This window comes from Eublepharis macularius, chromosome 5 (genome assembly GCF_028583425.1).
Source record: "Eublepharis macularius isolate TG4126 chromosome 5, MPM_Emac_v1.0, whole genome shotgun sequence".
Taxonomy (NCBI): domain Eukaryota; kingdom Metazoa; phylum Chordata; class Lepidosauria; order Squamata; family Eublepharidae; genus Eublepharis; species Eublepharis macularius.
Window position 1 is genome coordinate 87796912 of NC_072794.1, and position 19816 is coordinate 87816727.

The 19816-nt window shown below is 42.7% G+C and overlaps 1 protein-coding gene across 1 annotated transcript in view; it reads right to left on the reverse strand.

Annotated features, from left to right (window-relative positions):
- RNF11 (ring finger protein 11) overlaps nt 1-18488 on the reverse strand; it is a 49153-nt gene extending 30665 nt beyond the window's left edge. Inside the window, exon 1 of the mRNA XM_054979189.1 lies at nt 18016-18488. Coding sequence (XP_054835164.1) covers nt 18016-18138 — 123 coding nt within the window. The 5' untranslated portion in view covers nt 18139-18488. The remainder of the gene's footprint in view (nt 1-18015) is intronic.
- Nucleotides 18489-19816: the final 1328 nt, after the last annotated feature.

Here is a 19816-nt window from a genome sequence, read left to right on the forward strand (position 1 = left end):
CCCAGGAGGTTTTTCTGTCTCCCACGCCCATTCCCCAGGCCATTCCCCCCCCCCGCCAGTCAGGTGAGTGGCAGCACGGGGCAGAGGCTGGGAGCAGGGATCCCCCCTACCCCCACTGGGAGACTGGCAGCCCATTAGCCATTGTGCCCTACTTCAGGCAAGAGAGAACAGGTCAATCAGAAAGCAATGAAATGACTGCAGCAAGGAAGCAGCAAGAGTCTCAGAGGTCTGATTAGGATTGCCGAGCTCCAGGTGGTGGCTGGAGAGCTCCCAGAATAACAACTGATCTCCAGACAACAGAGACCAGCTCCCCCAGAGAAAACAGCTGCTTTGGAGAGTGGACTCTGTGGCATTATACTCCACTGAGGTCCCTCCCCTCTCCAAACTCTGTATTCTCCAGATTCCACTCCCAAAATCTCCAGGAATTTCCCAACCAGGAGCTGGCAACCCTAGGCCTGATTCATATTCTACACCTTTATGATGAGATATCCATGGAAATCTATTCTGGTAGGTACCATTGCAAAAAAGGAAATTGCTTTTATAAAGAGAAGTTATGCTGATCTAGTTAAAACAGGCTAAATTACAGGAAGGTACTTCACACAAGCAAATTGTCATGTAAAACACCATTCAGAATGTCCCCACCTCTTCAAAGGAATAAATGGACACAAATCTGACATTAAAAATGGCAATATCCAGAAACCAGTAGGACATTCCATCAAGGACTGAAAGGTCACCATAGTACAACAGAAACATTTCAAAAACAAAATCCAACAGGAAGCTGCTGAATTGGAATTCATATGTAAATTTGACTAGGCAACCACAAGAATATTGCCAGCCTTCATGTGTTGGTTTCTGTCAGTAACTTTTACAGAGTTGTTTTGACCTCTGAGGGAAGACTCAATGTTGCCAGACCCAGTAGCAGCTACCAGGAAACATACTACAAATCTGCATGATTTAACCAGGACTGACTGCTTGTTACTGTTAAACAGAGGCCACCCCAAGCAAGCCAATGTAGTGTAGTCGCAACCCAGGTTTGCATCCCCACTCTGTGGAAACTCACTGGGTGACTTTCAGGCAGTCAACCCTCACAGGGTTGTTGTAAGGACAAAATGGTGGAGAGGAGAGGAGAATGCTATAAGCTGTTTTGGGTCCCAGTTGGGAAGAAAGACACAGTATAAATGAAGTAATTAAATAATAAATATAGCTGAAGATAGGGGGGCAGATAAAATGTTGGGTGGTTGGTGGATTGGAAAGAGAAGTTATGGGGGCTTTCAGAGAAGGCAAGGAAGAAATAATAGGGAGGGGAAAAATAGATGACTTCTGCAAGTCTTTGCTGGTCCCCTGCTTGTACATTCATAAATACAGGTTCTGGGCAGCTTTATACAGGTGGGTTGTTCATTGTTGTGTCTTCTGTGCAGTCCCACATGGGAACTGCACATGCGCAAGCCAACTGTGGATGTTTTAAAGCTCCTAAAGGCATGAGACACTCACCTAGCCTTTTGCACACTTTTCCCCCAGGCGTGGCTATAAAAGGTGGGGTGAGCGGCTCCCTCCCTCAGTTTTTCTTCAGCCGCTGCTGAAGAAGGACGTGTTCTTCACTCCACTCCTCGATTCTGAAGATAGATGTGAGTTCGGACCTTCAACTCTATAGCACTGAAGGCACTCTTCAAGAAAGTGTTTACATTGTGGAACCAAAATGGCCCAATTGGATGGGCGTGACCAGGGGTCATTTAGTAGAAAAAGAACTGCAGGAACTCATTAGCATAACTCATTAGCATAGCCCAGTTTGCACTCTCTCTCTCTCTCTCTCTCTCTCTCTCTCTCTCTCTCTCTCTCTCTCTCTCGTCACAAATGAAAATAAAGCAGCAGAATGAATTGAAGCAGCTTACCCTCCTCTGGAGAGCCAGCCCCAGCAGCCCTACTTGCACGGATGCACTCACTCGTTACAAATGAAAATAAAGCAGCAGAATGAATTGAAGCAGCTTATCCTCCTTTGGAGATCCAGGCCCAGTAGCCCAGCTTGCACCCACTCTCATGAATGAAAATAAAGCAGCAGAATGAATTGAGGCAACTTAGCCTCCTTTGGAGATCCAGGCCCAGTAGCCCAGCTTGCACCCACTCTCATGAATGAAAATAAAGCAGCAGAATGAATTGAGGCAGCTTAGCCTCCTTTGGAGATCCAGGCCCAGTAGCCCAGCTTGCACCCACTCTCATGAATGAAAATAAAGCAGCAGAATGAATTGAGGCAGCTTAGCCTCCTTTGGAGGGGAGGAAAAGGAATCATGTGAGCAGAGCCAAAACCCACGTAACCACTTTTCAGCTCTACCGGAATGCCGTTCTAGCGCGTTCCCCCTCCAAATGAGCCCTGGGCATGACAAATGCCTGCTTTGTCTGGACAAGGGTAGAATATAAATGAGTGGTTAAGCTAAATGACTATCTGCTCTTCTCAAACTCACAATTATGAGAATCCAAGTAAACAAGTGCAGATGGTTAAGATAAAACAGATGAAGGAGCTACCCTTTCTAAAATGTAAAACTGTGCTTTACCCATATAGTTATGTGGCCATTCCAGCCTCATCAATATGAAAACACAAGCAAATAAGTTTGGCTGGAACAAAATAGAGGAAAGAGATATTTCCTATAGAATATAAAATTGTCTTTAAACCAAGTATTGATTTGGCCTCCCCACCCTTATTACTATGAAAACCCAAGTACACAAGTTTGGAAGGCTTGGCCAGAACAGATGTAAGAAAGAGGGAAAATTAGCACAAAAATGTTCCCTTCACATATTGATGTATATCTACTGTTTTGCTGATATCTTTTGTTCTACTACTTCCATCTCCTACTCCTGGAATGACTAAGGGATTAATATCTCTGGCTAAAATGCAAAAGATAGGAAATGTGATCTATCTATAATATACACAAAAGAAAAGATTATTAGAAATGACATAAGGAATAGAGTAAGTGGATTAAAAAGCATAGAAATTAAATAATGACTACAGAAAATAAAAGGGAAACTTGAAGGTATATGGGGCGTTAATTACTTATTTAGTGGCTTTTTGTATTTGGATTGATGGATATGTGTCTTGTATATGAACCTGCTAAATGTTGGTGTCTTGTTGTAACCCTCCCCTGTCTACTAAAAACCCAATAAAACCTGATATTAAAAAAAAAGGAAACTATCAGCTTCGGTGGCAGACTGCAATACAATTATTTCCGACTCACAAAGGGCACAAATTTGGTCCTCAAAAATATGCTCCACTAATGCTATTAATATCAGAACAACTTTCAGAAAAATCATGCACAGGTGGTACCTAACCCCACTCAAGCTACACTACATAAATCCTTCACACGACCCACAAAGCTGGTGTGGCTGCAAACAAACAGGCTCTTTTTTCCACTGTTGGTGGAATTGCCCTTTGATTTCACATTACTGGAGCCTGATCTTCAACATGATTGGGAAAATAACTGGTTATGTCATTCAACCACGTCCTGAACTTGTTTTTCTTAATTTGTGGGGAAATGAGAACATCCCCATAATCTGAAAAGATCTGATTTCAATTATGATCAGTGCGGCCAAAGCCATAATCACAAAATCATGGAAATCCAAAGTCCCACTCACAATACAGCCTTTGATCAACAAATTATGGGAATTTCTCACAATGCAGAAAATCACAGACCGCATCTCAGCCTCTGAGAACCAGAACTTCTAATCCAATTTCTATGAGAAATGGTGGCCTTTTCTGGACTATATGGAAAAGCAAAACAAATATTTGCAGTCAATACCTGACAATCTCAAAGTTATAGCAATTTATTAAATGTTATGTTCTTTCGTTGTCCTTACCACATATATTGTAAATACTGCCAAGGCAATTGATACGCTGTCTCGAGCACATGTTTATATTCATACTGTTTATATATGGTTATATATTTGGCTTTTTACTATTGCATATTGTTAAAAAAATTCAAAAAAATTTTTTTTAAAAAAAGACCAGTGCTTAATAAAGCAAAACCATGCACAAATGTTATAAATAGGTTTTTCATAATAGGGGAGGAAAGTTTGTTCCTGACGCGGTGCAAGTTTTTAATCTGAAAGTGGCCTCCATTATTCTTTATGGCTCAACTATTTGGATTAAAGCTATCTCTGACAATATTGACCAACCCTTAGCACAATTGCGGGCAGAATTTGGGCAACTATCCTTGGAAGCAAGAGCATGGCTATATGCCTTTAAACTGAGATTAAAACTGTTGTACGCTGAAGGTGGTTTGTTAGATGCTCTAAATTGGGACACCCACAAATTGACTTGGATGAAAGCCCTGGATGAGAAACTAATGATAGTTGGAATGTTGATGGATGATATTTTTTAGATGGGCAAATCCAAAGCATTTTCTCAGATTAAAAACCATGTCCTAGAAATCGACCACAGCAGTTTGATTTTGAGAGCTTGCAGAGTTTGTACACCCCTATTGTTTGGTCTTTCCCAAAATCAATACCCCCTTATCATCCCATGATACTTCAGAGCTTTCTTATTTGCAAGACTGAATATTGTACCCGCAATGATTTTACAGGGGAGATTTTTTAATAGGCCCTGTCCTGACAAAATTTGCTGTTGTGGCCTTAATACGATCAATACATCCTTTTCATGCCCTGCTCGAATATAGGTTCTTGGAAAATATAAGGGATTGTAACCAATGCTTGCAGCCAGGTCTGTCACTCGTTTGTTCACTGTGCTGCTGCCACAGTTCCTAAGCCTTCCTCACGCTCCTAGCCTCTGTACTAGACTGAGGCAAACTGGCTGTTGAAGTCCTGTGACAACACTGCCCCCAAGCTGGAATGAGATATCTGTCTCGACTATGAAGGGCTTGGAGAAGTCCAGATTCTGAAGGACAGGGACCCAGGAGAAGGATGTGCAAATGATGATGATGATGATGATGATGATGATGATGATGATGATGATGATGATGATGATAACTGGCTTATATACCGCTCTTCTAGACAGATTAGTGCCTCACTCAGAGCGGTGAACAAGTTAGTGTTATTATTATCCCCACAATACAGCTAGGGAGCTGGGGCTGAGAGGAGTAGCTTACCCAAGACCACCTACTGAGCTGATGGCAGTAGTGGGATTTGAACCACTGGAGTGGTGATTTTGCTACAGCAGCAAAGGTCCTGAAAGGCCTGCTGCCAGGCTGGGGTCCACTGCATGCAGTTGGGTTCATCTTTCCACAAGCTATCCGTCAGGGGGCTGGCAATGCTGGGAATGAACTTACTATAGTAGGCCATGAGGCCCAGGAAGCATTGCACCTGGCATTTGGTTGTAGGATGGGGGCAGCTCTCCAGGGTCTCCACTATCTGGGAGGGGCCTCAGGACCTCTCATCCCACCAAGAAGTCTAGATTCTTTAGCTCCTAGAACCCTAGGTGATTTTCCCCAGGGTTGTCCTGAGGCCTGCTGCTTATAGGACAAGGAGCACCTGGTGGATGAGATGGGTCATCTAGTTGGGCCTGTATATAATGATGTCATCTATGTAAGCGGTTGTGAAGCCTTGGCATTGTGCCAGTGCCCAGTCAACCAGTCACTGGAAGGTGGCAAAGGTCCCATGGAGCCCAAAAGGCATGACCTGGAATTGAAACAGTTCCTGAGGTGTGGCAAAAGCCATCTTCTCTTTGTCTTCTTGAGACATGGGGACCTGCCAGTACCCCTTCGTAAGATCCAGGGTGGAGAGGTAGTGGGCAGCTCCCAACTGGCTGATGAGGACCTCTGCCCAGGGCATGTGATAGGCATCAAACTTTGCGATCTTGTAAACCTCTTGGTAGTCGAGAGGCAGAAGTGGATTGAACCATTGGGTTTGGGCATCAGTACAATGGGGCTGTGCCACTCACTGCTGGAGGGTTTGATCACCCCAAAGCAAAGCATATTGTCCACATCCTTGGTCACAGCATCTCACCGCTTGCAGGGTGTCAGGCAGGCAAGTCAGCCTGCCTGTCATAATAACTGCCGTAATAACTGTGAATGCATGTCTACTGGGGTGGGGTGGGCTTTCTTCCTGTAGTGTAGCTTCCTTCACTATGCCTATGCTTTGCTAAGAGACCTTATCAGTGCAGCTGTGTGGGAACCAGGTGTGGGAACTTCGGCTGGGCATCTTTCGCAGGACTTTCGCTGACTACAACTGACGTATTTGGACTGGGGGAGGGGAACTGAAGTATAGCTCTCGGGGATCTTAAATTTTGAAGATCTTGTTGATTGTATATTCCCAGCATTCTTTTTCCAGTTTCTGACTACCCGGGGTTTCCCTGCTCTTGTTGTGGATGCCCAAGATACGGCAGAGCTGCCGGGTGACTATGGATGTGAAGAGTGTCTCACAATCAGTGAGGATTTCCTGGGGCAGCCCCATCTGGGCGAAGAATCACAGGAGGACCCGGGTTACTCCCACTGCCTGCATTGTACAGGAATTGGCTTGGGGTAGCAGGAGGCATAGCCCATCAAAACCAGAAGGTAGGGGCAGAATCATATACAACAGAATCATATACAACAGGCTCCTGAGATCTTCACTTCTATCTGGGTCTCCAGTTTGGTCAATGTAAATGTCAGAAAGGCATTCCTGGTCCATGACAGCATCAGAAGATGTGCAGAGACTCTGACAGCATCTCAACTTTTGAACAGATGGCAATAATGCAGATTCCAAAAACCTCTGGTCAGAGGTCATAAGGTGAATGGATAACACAGAACACAAAGTTCAGCATCTGAAGAACTGATCCTGTCCCCCTGCTGTATTACCTGCATTTCCGGAGATTGCTGCCTATTTTAAGTTATTTATTTAGATGATTTGCTTTTCTCTGTAAGTTTCTTCTCTCAGAACATGCCTCCTGAGGAACTGCAGTATCTACAGCTGAGCTGGAGCTTAATGAAGCACAGCAGTGGGGGAAATCTTCAAAATGATGTTGTACACAGTATCAGAGAAACCATTTAAGTATTATGTAAAATTGAGGTTTCTGATGGCCAAGTCTGATTGCTATCTAAATGGGAATGAAGAAAATAATTCTTGAAATTATCAGTGAAAACGAAAAGCAACTTCAATAGACTAGCCCATAACATTTAAATCGCTGTTTTCTGATTCAGATCTCTCCTTGCCTCAAAAATTGTCCTCCACATACAGCTGAAGAATACTTCAAAATGTTTGTATACCAGCCCCTGATGTTTCCGTGGGATCTGTGCCAATGCAATGCTTAGAAAACCATACTGCTTAGCTATTTGGAAGTAAAAAAGAAGAAACAGGTACCAACAACCACTCACTGTCCAAGGCAGGGGTGCAATGAAGTCAACAGCCACCTGCTCAAAGGGCTTGTGAATCATCGGAAGCAGGGCAAGGGGGCCCTGGGCAGTGGGTGGCTGGAGGCCCACTGGCAATTGGGACAGGAGCGGTAGAAATCTTTAATGTCCCAGGCCACTGAGGGCCAAAAGAAGCGAACTAGCTCCTGGACCAAGGTGTTGTTGGCCCCCTTGTGTCCAGCCCAAATATGGTCATGGGTGAAGTCAGGACTGTCTCATTTAACCTCTGTGGCCCCAGGAGTTGCTGGGTCTCTATCCTGTGGCACTAGGAGTTGCTGGGTCTCACTCCCAGCTGGCCAGTACCCATGGGTACTGGCCAGACAGCTGCCCATCACAGACCTCCCCCTCAGTCGCCACAATGGCATCTCACAAGGGCTCCAAGGTCGCATCCACTTCTTGGGCCTCCTTAAAGGCTGAGTCCATCCTCCAGGCCCTGGTGGCAGTATTGGGATCTCAAGCATCAGAGGTGGCTTTAGTTCCCTCCTCTACTGGCAATACAGTGGGGAGGGTGGCAACCTGCAAGTGTTGTGTGAAGCTCGGAGCATCCTGGCCCAACAGTACTGGGTACGGGAGGGCAGTGACCCTGGCCAACACCTCCCAGCAGCACCCCAAGTCTCGCATGGAGACTTTGATGTCCAGATATTCCTTAGCATGCCCATGGAAGCAGGCAATGGTGACCATGCAATTGGGGAGCCCCCTTGGGCAGCAGCCAGGTCTGTATCATGAAGACAAGCTGCCACTGTCTAGAAGGGTAGATAGGCGCCGACCCACTCCTTCCTTTCGCGGCCCCCGCTTCCCGCAGGATCAGTCTTACCGCAGTTCAGTCGGGGCTGCTAGGGTTGGAGCACATCCTCTGCTTCTGCTGGAGGCTGCTCCTTCCAAGCCTGAGGGAGTTCTCGATAATATCGGTCTCTACAACAGGCTACTGTGGACTCAAACACCGCATCCTCTGGCCGCCTGAGGGGGGGTTCCTCCCAACCCAAAGGTGGGGGACCTTGGTGGAGTTTTGCAGTTGTGGCCACGTAACCTAGGAGTACCTAGGGACCTCTGGCTCTAATGCTCGCTGTCGCTCCAAGCGAAACAGGGGTAAGGTAGGCTCCAAGCGAAACGGGGGTGGGATAGGGCCTTTTCTTTCCCCTGTGAGCACTGCACTGCCTGTGGCCTTGGCCTCCCTGAGTACTGGGATTATAGGCGCATGCCGCCATGCCTGGCTCATCTCTGGCAGTTGCAAATAAACTAGGTTTATGAAACGATGGTTGTTGTGGGTTTTCCGGGCTGTATTGCCGTGGTCTTGGCATTGTAGTTCCTGAAGTTTCGCCAGCAGCTGTGGCTGGCATCTTCAGAGGTGTAGCACCAAAAGACAGAGATCTCTACTGGATCTCTGTCTTTTGGTGCTACACCTCTGAAGATGCCAGCCACAGCTGCTGGCGAAACGTCAGGAACTACAATGCCAAGACCACGGCAATACAGCCCGGAAAACCCACAACAACCATCGTTTCATAAACCTAGTTTATTTGCAACTGGAAGGGCTCTAGCAAATATATATTTAATTCAAGACTCCTTATATATAACAGCTGGATCAACTAGCAGATGAACCAGATCCAACAGATCAATTATGTCGAACCCTATTATTAACTTAAAATCCATTTTGATGTATTTAATATATGTTACAGCTAATTTATGAATGGTAACTGTATGATTCATACAAAAAGTATTTTAAAAATTAAATATTTAAAATGAAACTACCAATATGAATTAAATTTTCATATATTCATAAACATTAGAGTGTATGTAACAAAAATACAGCTTTTCTACGAATACTGAGGCAACTCCAATTTCATCTGAGTACAAGGAAAATTTCAAGCAACTTCAAAGATACCAATTACCACAATTTCCATCAATAAGAGCCTACCAAATTGCCTAAGAAGGAAGCTAAAATCAAGTTTATACATTGATTTTAAACTGTACAGTACAATGAATATCCATAGAATGATGCCTCCTTTGAATGGCATGTGAATTCTTATATTCTGCAATAATGTTAAAGAAAATCTATCACATTTTTATCCCACTCTTCCTCCAAAGTTCTCTCTTCATTCATTTTATAAGAATGTTAAAAAGGTTAGGCTGAGAAAGAATGAATGATCAAATCTCACAAAGTAAGCATCATACTGAAAGAAACTTTGAATCCAGGTCTCCCCAGGCCTAGTATGATGGACTAATCCACGGTACTCACTCTGCAGCTTATGGAGCCCCATATGCAATTACCATCAACCAAAAGAGCCATATTTACTTCCATCTCTGGCAATGAGGCATATACATCAGGGAGGCTTGCAGCTTAACAATTCCAACTGAGGCTTTTTTAGGATGGCCAAGTCCCCCTGTCCTCCTGTCAGGAGGTGAAGGACCTGGCACCTACCTGCTTTGCTGTCTTTTGCATGTGAGCTCTTAGGCCTGTGCAATGATCACTTTCGGGAAGTGATGGCACTGCATGGACCGTGGCTGCCCTGGAAGAGCTCCCGTGCACTGCAGATGTCCAATCCAGTCAAATCTGGGCTGATTTGGGCCTGATCTGGGCTGATTCTGGCCCAAATTGGCCTAATTAGGCTGCTGCAGAGTGCGGGAGTGCTCCCCTGATCCGCAGGGGATCCGCAGATCCGCAGCTGCCTGATCCAGCCTGATTTGGGCCTGATCCAGTCCAATCTGGGCCCAATCTGGGCGAATTCAGACCCGCAGGAGTGTGCCATGCCGCCAAGGAGTGCACCCTCAGGAGGCCCATGCCTCCCCCACCGGCCAGGTAAGTGGGGGCAGGGGGTGGGAGCGGGGGGCTCTCCCACCCCCAGCAGGGGACTGGCCACCCTAGGCTTTTTCAAGGTGGGAATTACCTGCCAATTAGAAACTGAACCAGAAAAGGGTCTTGCCCGCTTTTCTGGGATATCATTCTGCACTGGGTAAGTGCTTAGAAGAGCCAAGGTGACATGTCAAAAAGCCATTGAGTATCACTGGTCTAACCACTACACTACATACTTCCTCATAACTCTGGTGCTTAAGAACAGATTAATTTTTGTTACTTGACATTTTAAGATTTGGTATTTTATTGTATTGTGTCTCTACATAATTATTTCTGTTTATTTATTAACTATATTTATAGTCTACTTTTCTCACTGAGACTCAAGTTGGATTACACAGTATAGACGAATGCAATCAATAGAGAAGATGTCATGCAATGTAATAGGACTAAAGTGACAGAAATCTGAAACACGGTATAGAGTAATATAACAACAACATTAAATTTATATACCACCCTTCGGGACAACTTAACACCCACTCAGAGTGGTTTACAAAGCATGTTATTATTATCCTCATGACAATCACCCTGTGACGTGAGTGGGGCTGAGAGAGCTCCAATAAGATGTGACTGACCCATGGTCACCCGGCTGGTGTCAAGCAGAGGAGTGGGGAATCAAACTCATTCATACTTTACCTAATTACTGCAGTCAATTCCAATGGAACACATAAAGCAGCCACACACAGTCAGACTGCTGGCCTATCAAGTTCTGTATTGTTTATGGTGGCTGGCAGCAGCACTTCAGAGTCTCAGGTAGTTTGACACATTGCTTACTACTTGATCCTTTTAAATGGAGATACCAGGGATTGAACCTGGACCTTCTGTAGGCATAAGAAGATGCTATACCACAGAGCTACAGCCCTTCCCTAAACATTGCCTGCAGATCATAATTTTCTCAACTTCCCCTCCAGCTGCAGCCTAAAATGCCTCCCAAAATGCTCTTCCAGTTCCCCAAGAGTAGTATTTTGGTAAGTATCTTGAGCTGCAGAAGGAGGGAGGAGGTGATCACACTCTGCAGGCAGAAATCCTTGCATCTGCAGAAATGCTCTGTTGGACCCAAGCCACACTAATCCAATTAGAAAATACATGAGTTCTCCGACAATACCTTAACAACAAAACCCTGATCATTTTTATAAGTCTTTGGAAATCATTATGATTTCCAATGTTATTGGAAATTTTAATTGAAGTCACTGGCTTGCCAGGTTGGATGCTGGATTCTCTGGTTTGACGGTTCTGTTGGGCTTTGTTGTTTCCATTTGCATTGGGAGGCTTTTGGTCAGTGGTTGCTGTTGTGTGTTTGGCTAAGGCTTCCTGTGTACTGGAGAAAGCCTTGGATTTTTACCCCATAGGAAACAATGGAGAGTGGCTGGGGGCATCTTGTTCAGGGCCCTGTAGAATTGGACCCTTTGGTCCAATTTGCTTAAAACTTGGAGGATCTTTAGTGGACAGGCTGGACTAGGTTTCATGCAATGTTTGTGTGGTTTGTGTGAAAAACAGCCCCTCCAACCTCCTGGAAAGATTCCCCCACAGGGAATAATGGAGCTAAATAGATTCAGAATTCCAAATAAAACCTGATTCTGAATATTATACTGGTATTCTTGGACCCAAATATTGGAAATACTGAATATATATGGGTATCTCAGATACCAAAATCCAAACAAAATCAATTTTTAAAAGTGTATTCCTCTAGATCAGACCAACATTCTGTGTCACACAGTGGCCAACCATTTACTGAGGAGGGAGGATGAACAACCGGGTTTAGAGACTCAGAGCCAAACTACAAGTGACGTCTTACACAGGTTGGACACTAGTCGGCTTCCCTCAAGTTTTGATGGGAAATGTAGGCATCCTGGTCTTGCAGCTGTAATGGAGAGCCAAGCTGTAAAACCAGGGCGCCTACATTTCCCATCAAAACTTGAGGGAAGCTGACAAGTGTCCAACCTGTGTAAGGCGTCACTTGTAGTTTGGCTCTGAGGTCTTCCCCTGATGTTGCCTCTTGGCACTGGCATTCAAAGGTTTACTGCCTCTGAAGGTGGAGTTTTCCATTAGTCACTGTGACTAGTAGCCACTGATAGACCTATTTTCCATGAATCCCCTTTTAAATATGTCTATGCCTGTGGCCATCACTACATTCTCTAGCAGTGAATTCCACATTTTAATAACTTGTCAAGTAAGCAAGTATTTCCTTTTGTCCTTCATGAATCAACTGCTCACCAACTTCACTGGATGCCTTTGAGTTCTAGTATTTTGGGAGAGGGAGAAAAAGTTTTCTCTGTCCACTCTTTATACCCTGTGCATAAATTTATAAACCTCTACCACATCGCCACTTAGCAATAACTTTCTAAACTGAAAAGTCCCAGACTCTTCAGCCTTTCCACATACAAAATGTGCTCCAACTCCCTAATAATTTTGGTTGCCCTTTTCTGTATTTTTTCCAGCTCTGCGAAGTTCTTTTCGAGATATGGTGACCAGAACTGCACACAGTATTCCAAATGAGGCCACAGCAAGAATATATACAGCGACATTATAATATTGTCTTTTATTTTCAATCTCTTTTTTGTAATAATCCCCAACATAATGTTTGTCTTTTTCACTGCTGTGGCACAATGGGTTGACATTTTCATTGAGCTAACCACTACGACCCCAAGGTCTCTTTCTCAGAGCCAAAACACACGTTAAGAAAAACCTAGGTTCAGCAAGTGTTCTCTTACCTCAAGGTTTGCCGGGATCTGTAGGAGTCCTGGAAGCTTAAAGTAGGTGTCCTGGAAGCTTAAAGATCTGTAGGGGTCCTGGAAGCTTAAGGTCCTGGAAGCTTAAAGGATCTGTAAGCGTCCTGGAAGCTTAAAGGCGTCCTGGAAGCTTAAAGCTTAAAATACAGGCGCCTGTATTTCCCTTTCCCTTTTTGCTGCTCTGTAAATGCTAAACTTTAAGCTTCCAGGACGCCTACAGATCCCAGCAAACCTTGAGGTAAGAGAACACGTGCTGAACCTAGGTTTTTCTTAACGTGTGTTTTGGCTCCGTCTCAGCAAGTTCAGACCCCATTAGCATGTACTTAAATCTGGGTCTCCCCGCTCCGGCATCCTTTGGCATGGTGGTAATGCATTATCTTAAAAGTTTGCCACCAAGAATATCATAATAAATAGGAAATGTGATAAAAATCTATGAATATATTACTATCAATGGTTATCATAAACAACAAGAAAATGTAGAGATGGCCATCTGAAATGGTAACAGATGAATGGTTACCATTCATTTTCTGAATTGTCTTTTTCCCATTTATCTTCGGCTCCCAGAGAATGTACAATTGAATATTGATATACCATATCGATTTCAATATAGTACTGGAACACTATTTTACTTTTTAAACTTTTTAATGAGTTTCTTCTACTCACGGCAACATAGCACCACTAAAGAGTGATAGAGCTTAACCTGCTTCTATAGGTGTCATGCCCACTAGTAGCAGGAATGATTTGTGTGATGTGTTTTAATAATGTTATTATTCAGATTCAGATAGGAAAGGCTCTCCTATATAATGATGCTTAGATGAGTCACGATCACAATAAATAACTTTTGTGATTTAAACGTGGAGGCACATGGCCAGATATGCACTGTCACAACTTTGCAGAAGTCAAGTACAGAAAAATTGACAAAAATACAACTGCAATACAAAATGGCACTTAATATGAAAAAAATGTTAATTAGAAGCCAACCCCCTCCTTGAAGATAATAATCCATCCATAGTTTCTTCTTCAGTCTTAATAAACACATATATGGAAGTTGGTATAAATTTAATGGGTTGAATACAAATAACGGTAAGTTGAGGTCTGCTCTTAGAACAGATATTTGTTAAATCCCTTTTCATATTGCCCTGACCTGGATGGCCCAAGTTGGCTCGATCTTATCAGTTCTCAGAGGCCCTAGTTAGTAGGATGGGAGACTACCAGGAAAGCCAGGGTTGCTACACAGAGGCAGGTAATGGTAAACCACCTCTGTTTGTTGCCTTGAAAACCTTATGAGGTTGCTATCAAGTTGATTGCAACTTAATGGCACTTTACACACACCCTTTTATACTGCAATCTCTTGCGCACACACACCCCTTGGGCCTCAGGTTAGGTGGATCCTTGGAAACAGTATGGGATACGGTGTAAGGAGGCTCAATAAGAAGGGCAAACTATCAGTAGAAATAAGATACTCTCATATGGGCAAAATACCCTCCGTATAATGGAGGTTTGAATCTAGCCGTTATGTATCTAAGGCCTACAAAACCTATAACTGCTATTTGTAAATATGTAAACATTTTCTACATTGTCAACTTAATACCCCCTTTGACTTTACACAAGCACTATGGCCAATCTCTACCATCCTAAGCCCATTTACCCACCCATTAGGTCTATAATCAGTCCATTAAAAAATAACTGCAGTTTTGCTATATTTGCTTTTTTTAGTAGCATTCTGAAAGAGTTTAGATATGATGTTAAACTACAGACTACTTATCCTTACTATCAATACAGCAAACTTCATTTGGACAAATAATATTTAATAAATAGAATACAAATATATTCTTAATAATGGTGATATGAAACATTTTGATATGATGAAATTAGGCAGGTGCAACATACTTTGGAAATGTTCTTTACTTGGTAATTAAAATGGCAACTTCTTGCATATGTTAAGCTGTAAGTTACTATGCAAAGTTTTGCAGTGCAGTGGTCGCTCTGCAGCACAATATTAAGTATATTTATGCAGAAGTAAGTACCACTGAGTTAAATGGGATTTATCCCCTAGGAAATGTGTTTAAAATCACAGCCTTGCACCCAAACCTATGCACATTTCCCCAAAAGCAAGACCAATTATGTTTACTCCTATGTAAGTGCACACTGGATTGCAGCCTTAATATAGCCTTTGTGATAGCTCTACATTCTTCTCTTCTTGTGAACTGTTCAAAAGATTCCTATCATCCTTGTCACATAATTAGCATACAAAACACTTGTGACTGATTATGAAGCTAAATATTTCCTGTAATTTTATTAACTAGGATTGGAATGATTTTTAAACTCCTGAATGACTTTTACATACTAATCCTAAATACACAGAAGTTTAAGTCCTTGTAAATGTAAAAGGTGTGACCCAGAATGATGTGTAGGCTACATATCCACTCATGGAACAAACCGATAGTTCTCCTTTTAAATCTGGAAGAGCTTTAAAGGTAGTTGGTATCAAGGACTGCTGAGTAATTTAAAAAAATCATGTGCTGACTGTAATATTGAGCTCTCAGAAACTCAATGGGCCAAAACTTGGAACTCATCATTATTTAAATCTAGATCGATTAACATTAGATCTCGATCCATTAAACTCCTAATTAGGTGGTATATTATCCCCAAAAAACTCAATTATAGTAATAAAAGTATTTCCCTGAAGTGTTGGAAAACTTGCGGGGAAATTGGTTCCTTTTTTCACTGCTGGTGGGAGTGTAAGGTTATAAAGAAATTTTGGTTGAAAGTATTTGTATTAAACAAATTATGGGATACACAGTCCCACCGAAACCTGAGTTGGTCCTGCTGAACCTTTGGACAGAACAAGATTTTCCACAGAACGTAAGAACCTTAATAACTGCATTGTTATCAGCAGCTAAAACTACTATAGCCTCTGTATGGAAGAATCCCCAACCTCCTTCACTTGAAGCTTGGCATGTTAGAATCTGGGACCATTATGGAAAAAATATAATTCCAAATAAAACAAGCTGATATGACATCCCTACAAGCAAGTTTTTGGAAAGATTGGCGGTCAGTTTTGGACTATATGATTGCATCTGAGATAAACCCTTCCAATTTTTATTCTAAAGACCCTTTTTGCATATAAGAGCACATTTGAAACCTTAACAATGTGCATGTTATGTTGCCCAGTTGATATATACAGAATTTGTATGACCCTTACACTAGTTCTTTATCGTTGTAGTTATCATGCTGTGTACTGAGTTATAGTTTTACTGTTGATTGTCTTAGGTACTTTTTATTGTATAAGCAAAAAAATCTAAAAAAAAGTTTTTAAAAAATCAGGTGCTCAAGTTCTTGCACATGCACTAGACTACAACCAGTGTGTTTTGGCACACAAAAAGATTCTAAGGCTGCAATCCTAGGCATACTTACTTGAAAATATCTCATTGAACTCAGTGGGAGTTACTTCTAAGTAATCATTTAGGATTAGGGTACAAATCATTCAAGATCTGTATACAGTCAACAGTTTCCAAAGAAAAAAACTTATCTCATATCCTGTAAAAAATAAGCAAGCACTGAGAATAAAACTTGTAAGGTCTTTACCTTTGTGAACTTGTGTTTATTTACCCTATGGCATTGTTTATGAAATTGTCCTTGATACTGACTGTACTACTCTCACACCGTGTAATCTGCCTTGAGTCTCAGTGAGAAAGGCAGACCATAAATGACATCAAAAAATAAAAATAAAAATAAATAATACTATTTTAGCTCAACAGAACTAAATTCATTTTGTTTACTGATGTTCAAACTTCCAGGCATGAATCTAGGTTAGTGCAGCTTTAGATATAAATTAATAATTTATTTTATTATCTTATCACACATACAGAGCAAATACTAGTTCAAAGTTTTTTTCTGATTATAAACATGAATAGAAATGCAAATTAAAATTTCTTCTTTCATACAATGTAACAGAAGCAAAGTATTTTAAACTGTGAAAGGCTAATATTCCTAATAAATTAAAAAGTTACAGATTCATATATTTTCAGTACAGACCAGAGAGGGGGGAAGAAGGTAAAAGGGAGAAAGAGCAACCCCAAACTCCCTCTGCTTGCTATGTCTGTACCACAATAAGAAAGTTTTATATTAATTATTAATAACTACTGAATCCAAGAATTTCAACAGCATTATAAACTGAGAGAAAATATTGTGTGTGGATGCGCGTGCGCATGGTCATAGTTTTAACAGGATAATGAGAAAAGAGCAACACTAGACAGTGATGTCACTGTATGAAGAAACAAAGGAAGCAGCACAAGCTGAAAAACTAGAACCTCTTTTCTGTAGTTCATACGGCAGGAATAATATTAGAAATCCCTACTTTAAACTCTCCACAGTTACATTATCAGATCTACAGAAATATTGTATTCTCATACATATAATCTTTAGAAGTAAGTTCCATTGAAATCAAGAGTTCCTTTCCAATGGAGGGTGGTTAGAATTTCACTGTCTTCATCTGAGATTTGGCTCTTTTGTTATTTATTTTGTTATTTTGTACTGCTTCTATTTAAGCTGTGAAAAGTGTTTTTCTATGTCAGTTTTCTACACTTCTTTTCTGAGACAGGAATACACTTGTATTCTTCTCGTTAAAGATGCAAAAAAGAAACAAAGGAAGTCTCCCACATAAGGCTGAAGCAAGAGGTTCTGACAGAGGTCTGGCCACTTGTCAAATTTCGGACCTCAGTACAACAAACAGGACGAGGCGGGTGGGGAGGAGAAGGCCCCTGATTTTTAAAGGGTCTAAAATGTTTTGGTTAAGTTCTATTCAAACAGATATGGAGATGGGTGTGTGTGTGTGCCAGCAAAAAGGGCTCTCTTCCTAAAACAAAACAGTTCGATCAAATGGCAATTTACATTCACATAGCTCTCCATCATCTGCTCGGTGTTTCTATTTTTCTTCAGTTACTTCCATAGTTTTGTCCTTTCTTTTCCCCATCACCCCCAATTTATCTACCTCTCTTAACCGTTCTCATGACCCCCCTTTACCTTCTCACACCCGCAACCCCCACACTCCAGTCTCTCTCCCTCCCCTGGCTCAGACCCTGATATTTCTCCCCTCGCTCTCTACCGGTACCTGATATGGCGGCGGCGGCTCATGATCCGGTTCAGTCCCATCCCCATAGCTGGCCCTGTCCGACTGGGACTCATGCAGCAGAGAAATGTCATCCGAGGTGGGGGATTTCAGGCAATTCCCCATCTTCCCCAAAGGGAAGTGGGGTGTCTCCTTCCTCTCAGAGATACAATGGAGAATCCACGCGACAGCGGATGCTGCTGCTTTCCTTCGGCCTCCTGTGAGCAGCGACAGGAGTCCAGCTGAAGAGGCTCATACCAGCTTCCTACCCGGCATAAGCAGCTTAGCCCTCAGCCTGCTTGCTCCAGGGACCCGTTGCTTCTCCCGCCCCCCGAAAGTCCCACTTTCGCAACTGGCAGCGGGAGTGGGGGGGGGAAGGCTCAGCCCCCCATCTCCTTAAGGGCCTCTGCCGCAGGCTTGTTTAGACAGCTGGTGGCCAAGGGGTGATGGCAACCAGGTGCACACCGCGCCTGTCCCCTCCCTCAGTCCCAAGCGCTTTTCTTCTTCCTGGTCACCGTCTTCTACGCACTGAGCTTTCTCAGACAGGCCTCTATAGCTCCGCCTTCCTTTTGCAGTGATGCCTGCTTGGACGACAGGCCTGGCTGCTCGTACTGTTTGCCTAGTCAAAGAGAAACATACACCTCAGGATATACGTTTTAGAAATCACCTCTTCCTCGTGCTGAAGAAGTATTTGTTCTACCGATATGTCTCCCAGCTAAAGCTCCGGTAGAGTTATTTATATTTCTCCATTCTTTGAAAAGTAATGGTGCAAATTTTACACGACTCCCTAAAAAAATGAACATCTCACTACTTTTTAACCCAAATATTCAAAGCAAAAGCAGTCCCTTTTTAAGGTGCCAATATGCAACCCTCAGTTCTATATACACATTTACTCAGAAGAGCCATTAATTTTAGAAGAGTTTGTTTCCAGGTAAGTGTGCCCAGGTTCAAATAATTTAAAATCATGTGCTGATCACTCCTCTCACCCAGTATTGACAATCATGATTGTTAAAAGCAGTAAAAGGATATTTACTTCTCTCATCTGCTAAGTTATGAGGTATTCATATCTGATTGGAGTATAAAAACAAAAGGTGGATATTATTCTATAACAAGTTGGGGACCCCCAAGGACTTGCAGAGGGCATCTCATTTTCCTTCCCCCACCCTGTCCTCTTCACTCCCATATCTCCTACCCTTTTCCTGCTTCTTTCTCACTTTTTCACCCACCTTCGTCTGCCCCCTTGACCTTTCCTCCTTCCCTACCAGCAGCCTCTCCCTTATGGCTCAATTGTGTGGTGCTGGCTGAGGTGCGGCCAGTTGCATGTGGGGAACATGCAAGTATGCCGGAGGGGGTGTACTTTCCCTTTATCCCTTAAGCTCACTATTTCCTCTTTTCCTCCTCCTGGCAGCATCCATATGCACACCTTTCCCTTCATCCTACTCATCTTCAAACCCACTAAACAACTTACCTTTTATCTGCCTCCCCCAATGTTGTTGTTTTTTTAGTTTTCAGATTTTTCTTGCCTGGGACATTTTTCAGGTGTGTGGGAAGATCTATCTTGTCCGTTCATGGCTCCAGTTTTCACATATAAGATGTCTAGAGTAGAAAATACCCTATTGTATACAAGGCCTTATATGTCTGATTCTTTCTTCAAGAACATCATTTTTTAATGTGTGTGCAGTCTCCATCTCTTGAAAGGGCTATATCTGAAGGACTTGAAATATCTTTTCCTTTCCAATAAAGGATGACTTATTTGAAAATTCTTCCAGGTGTTAATACTGTAATGACTAGCTTAATCCCCCCC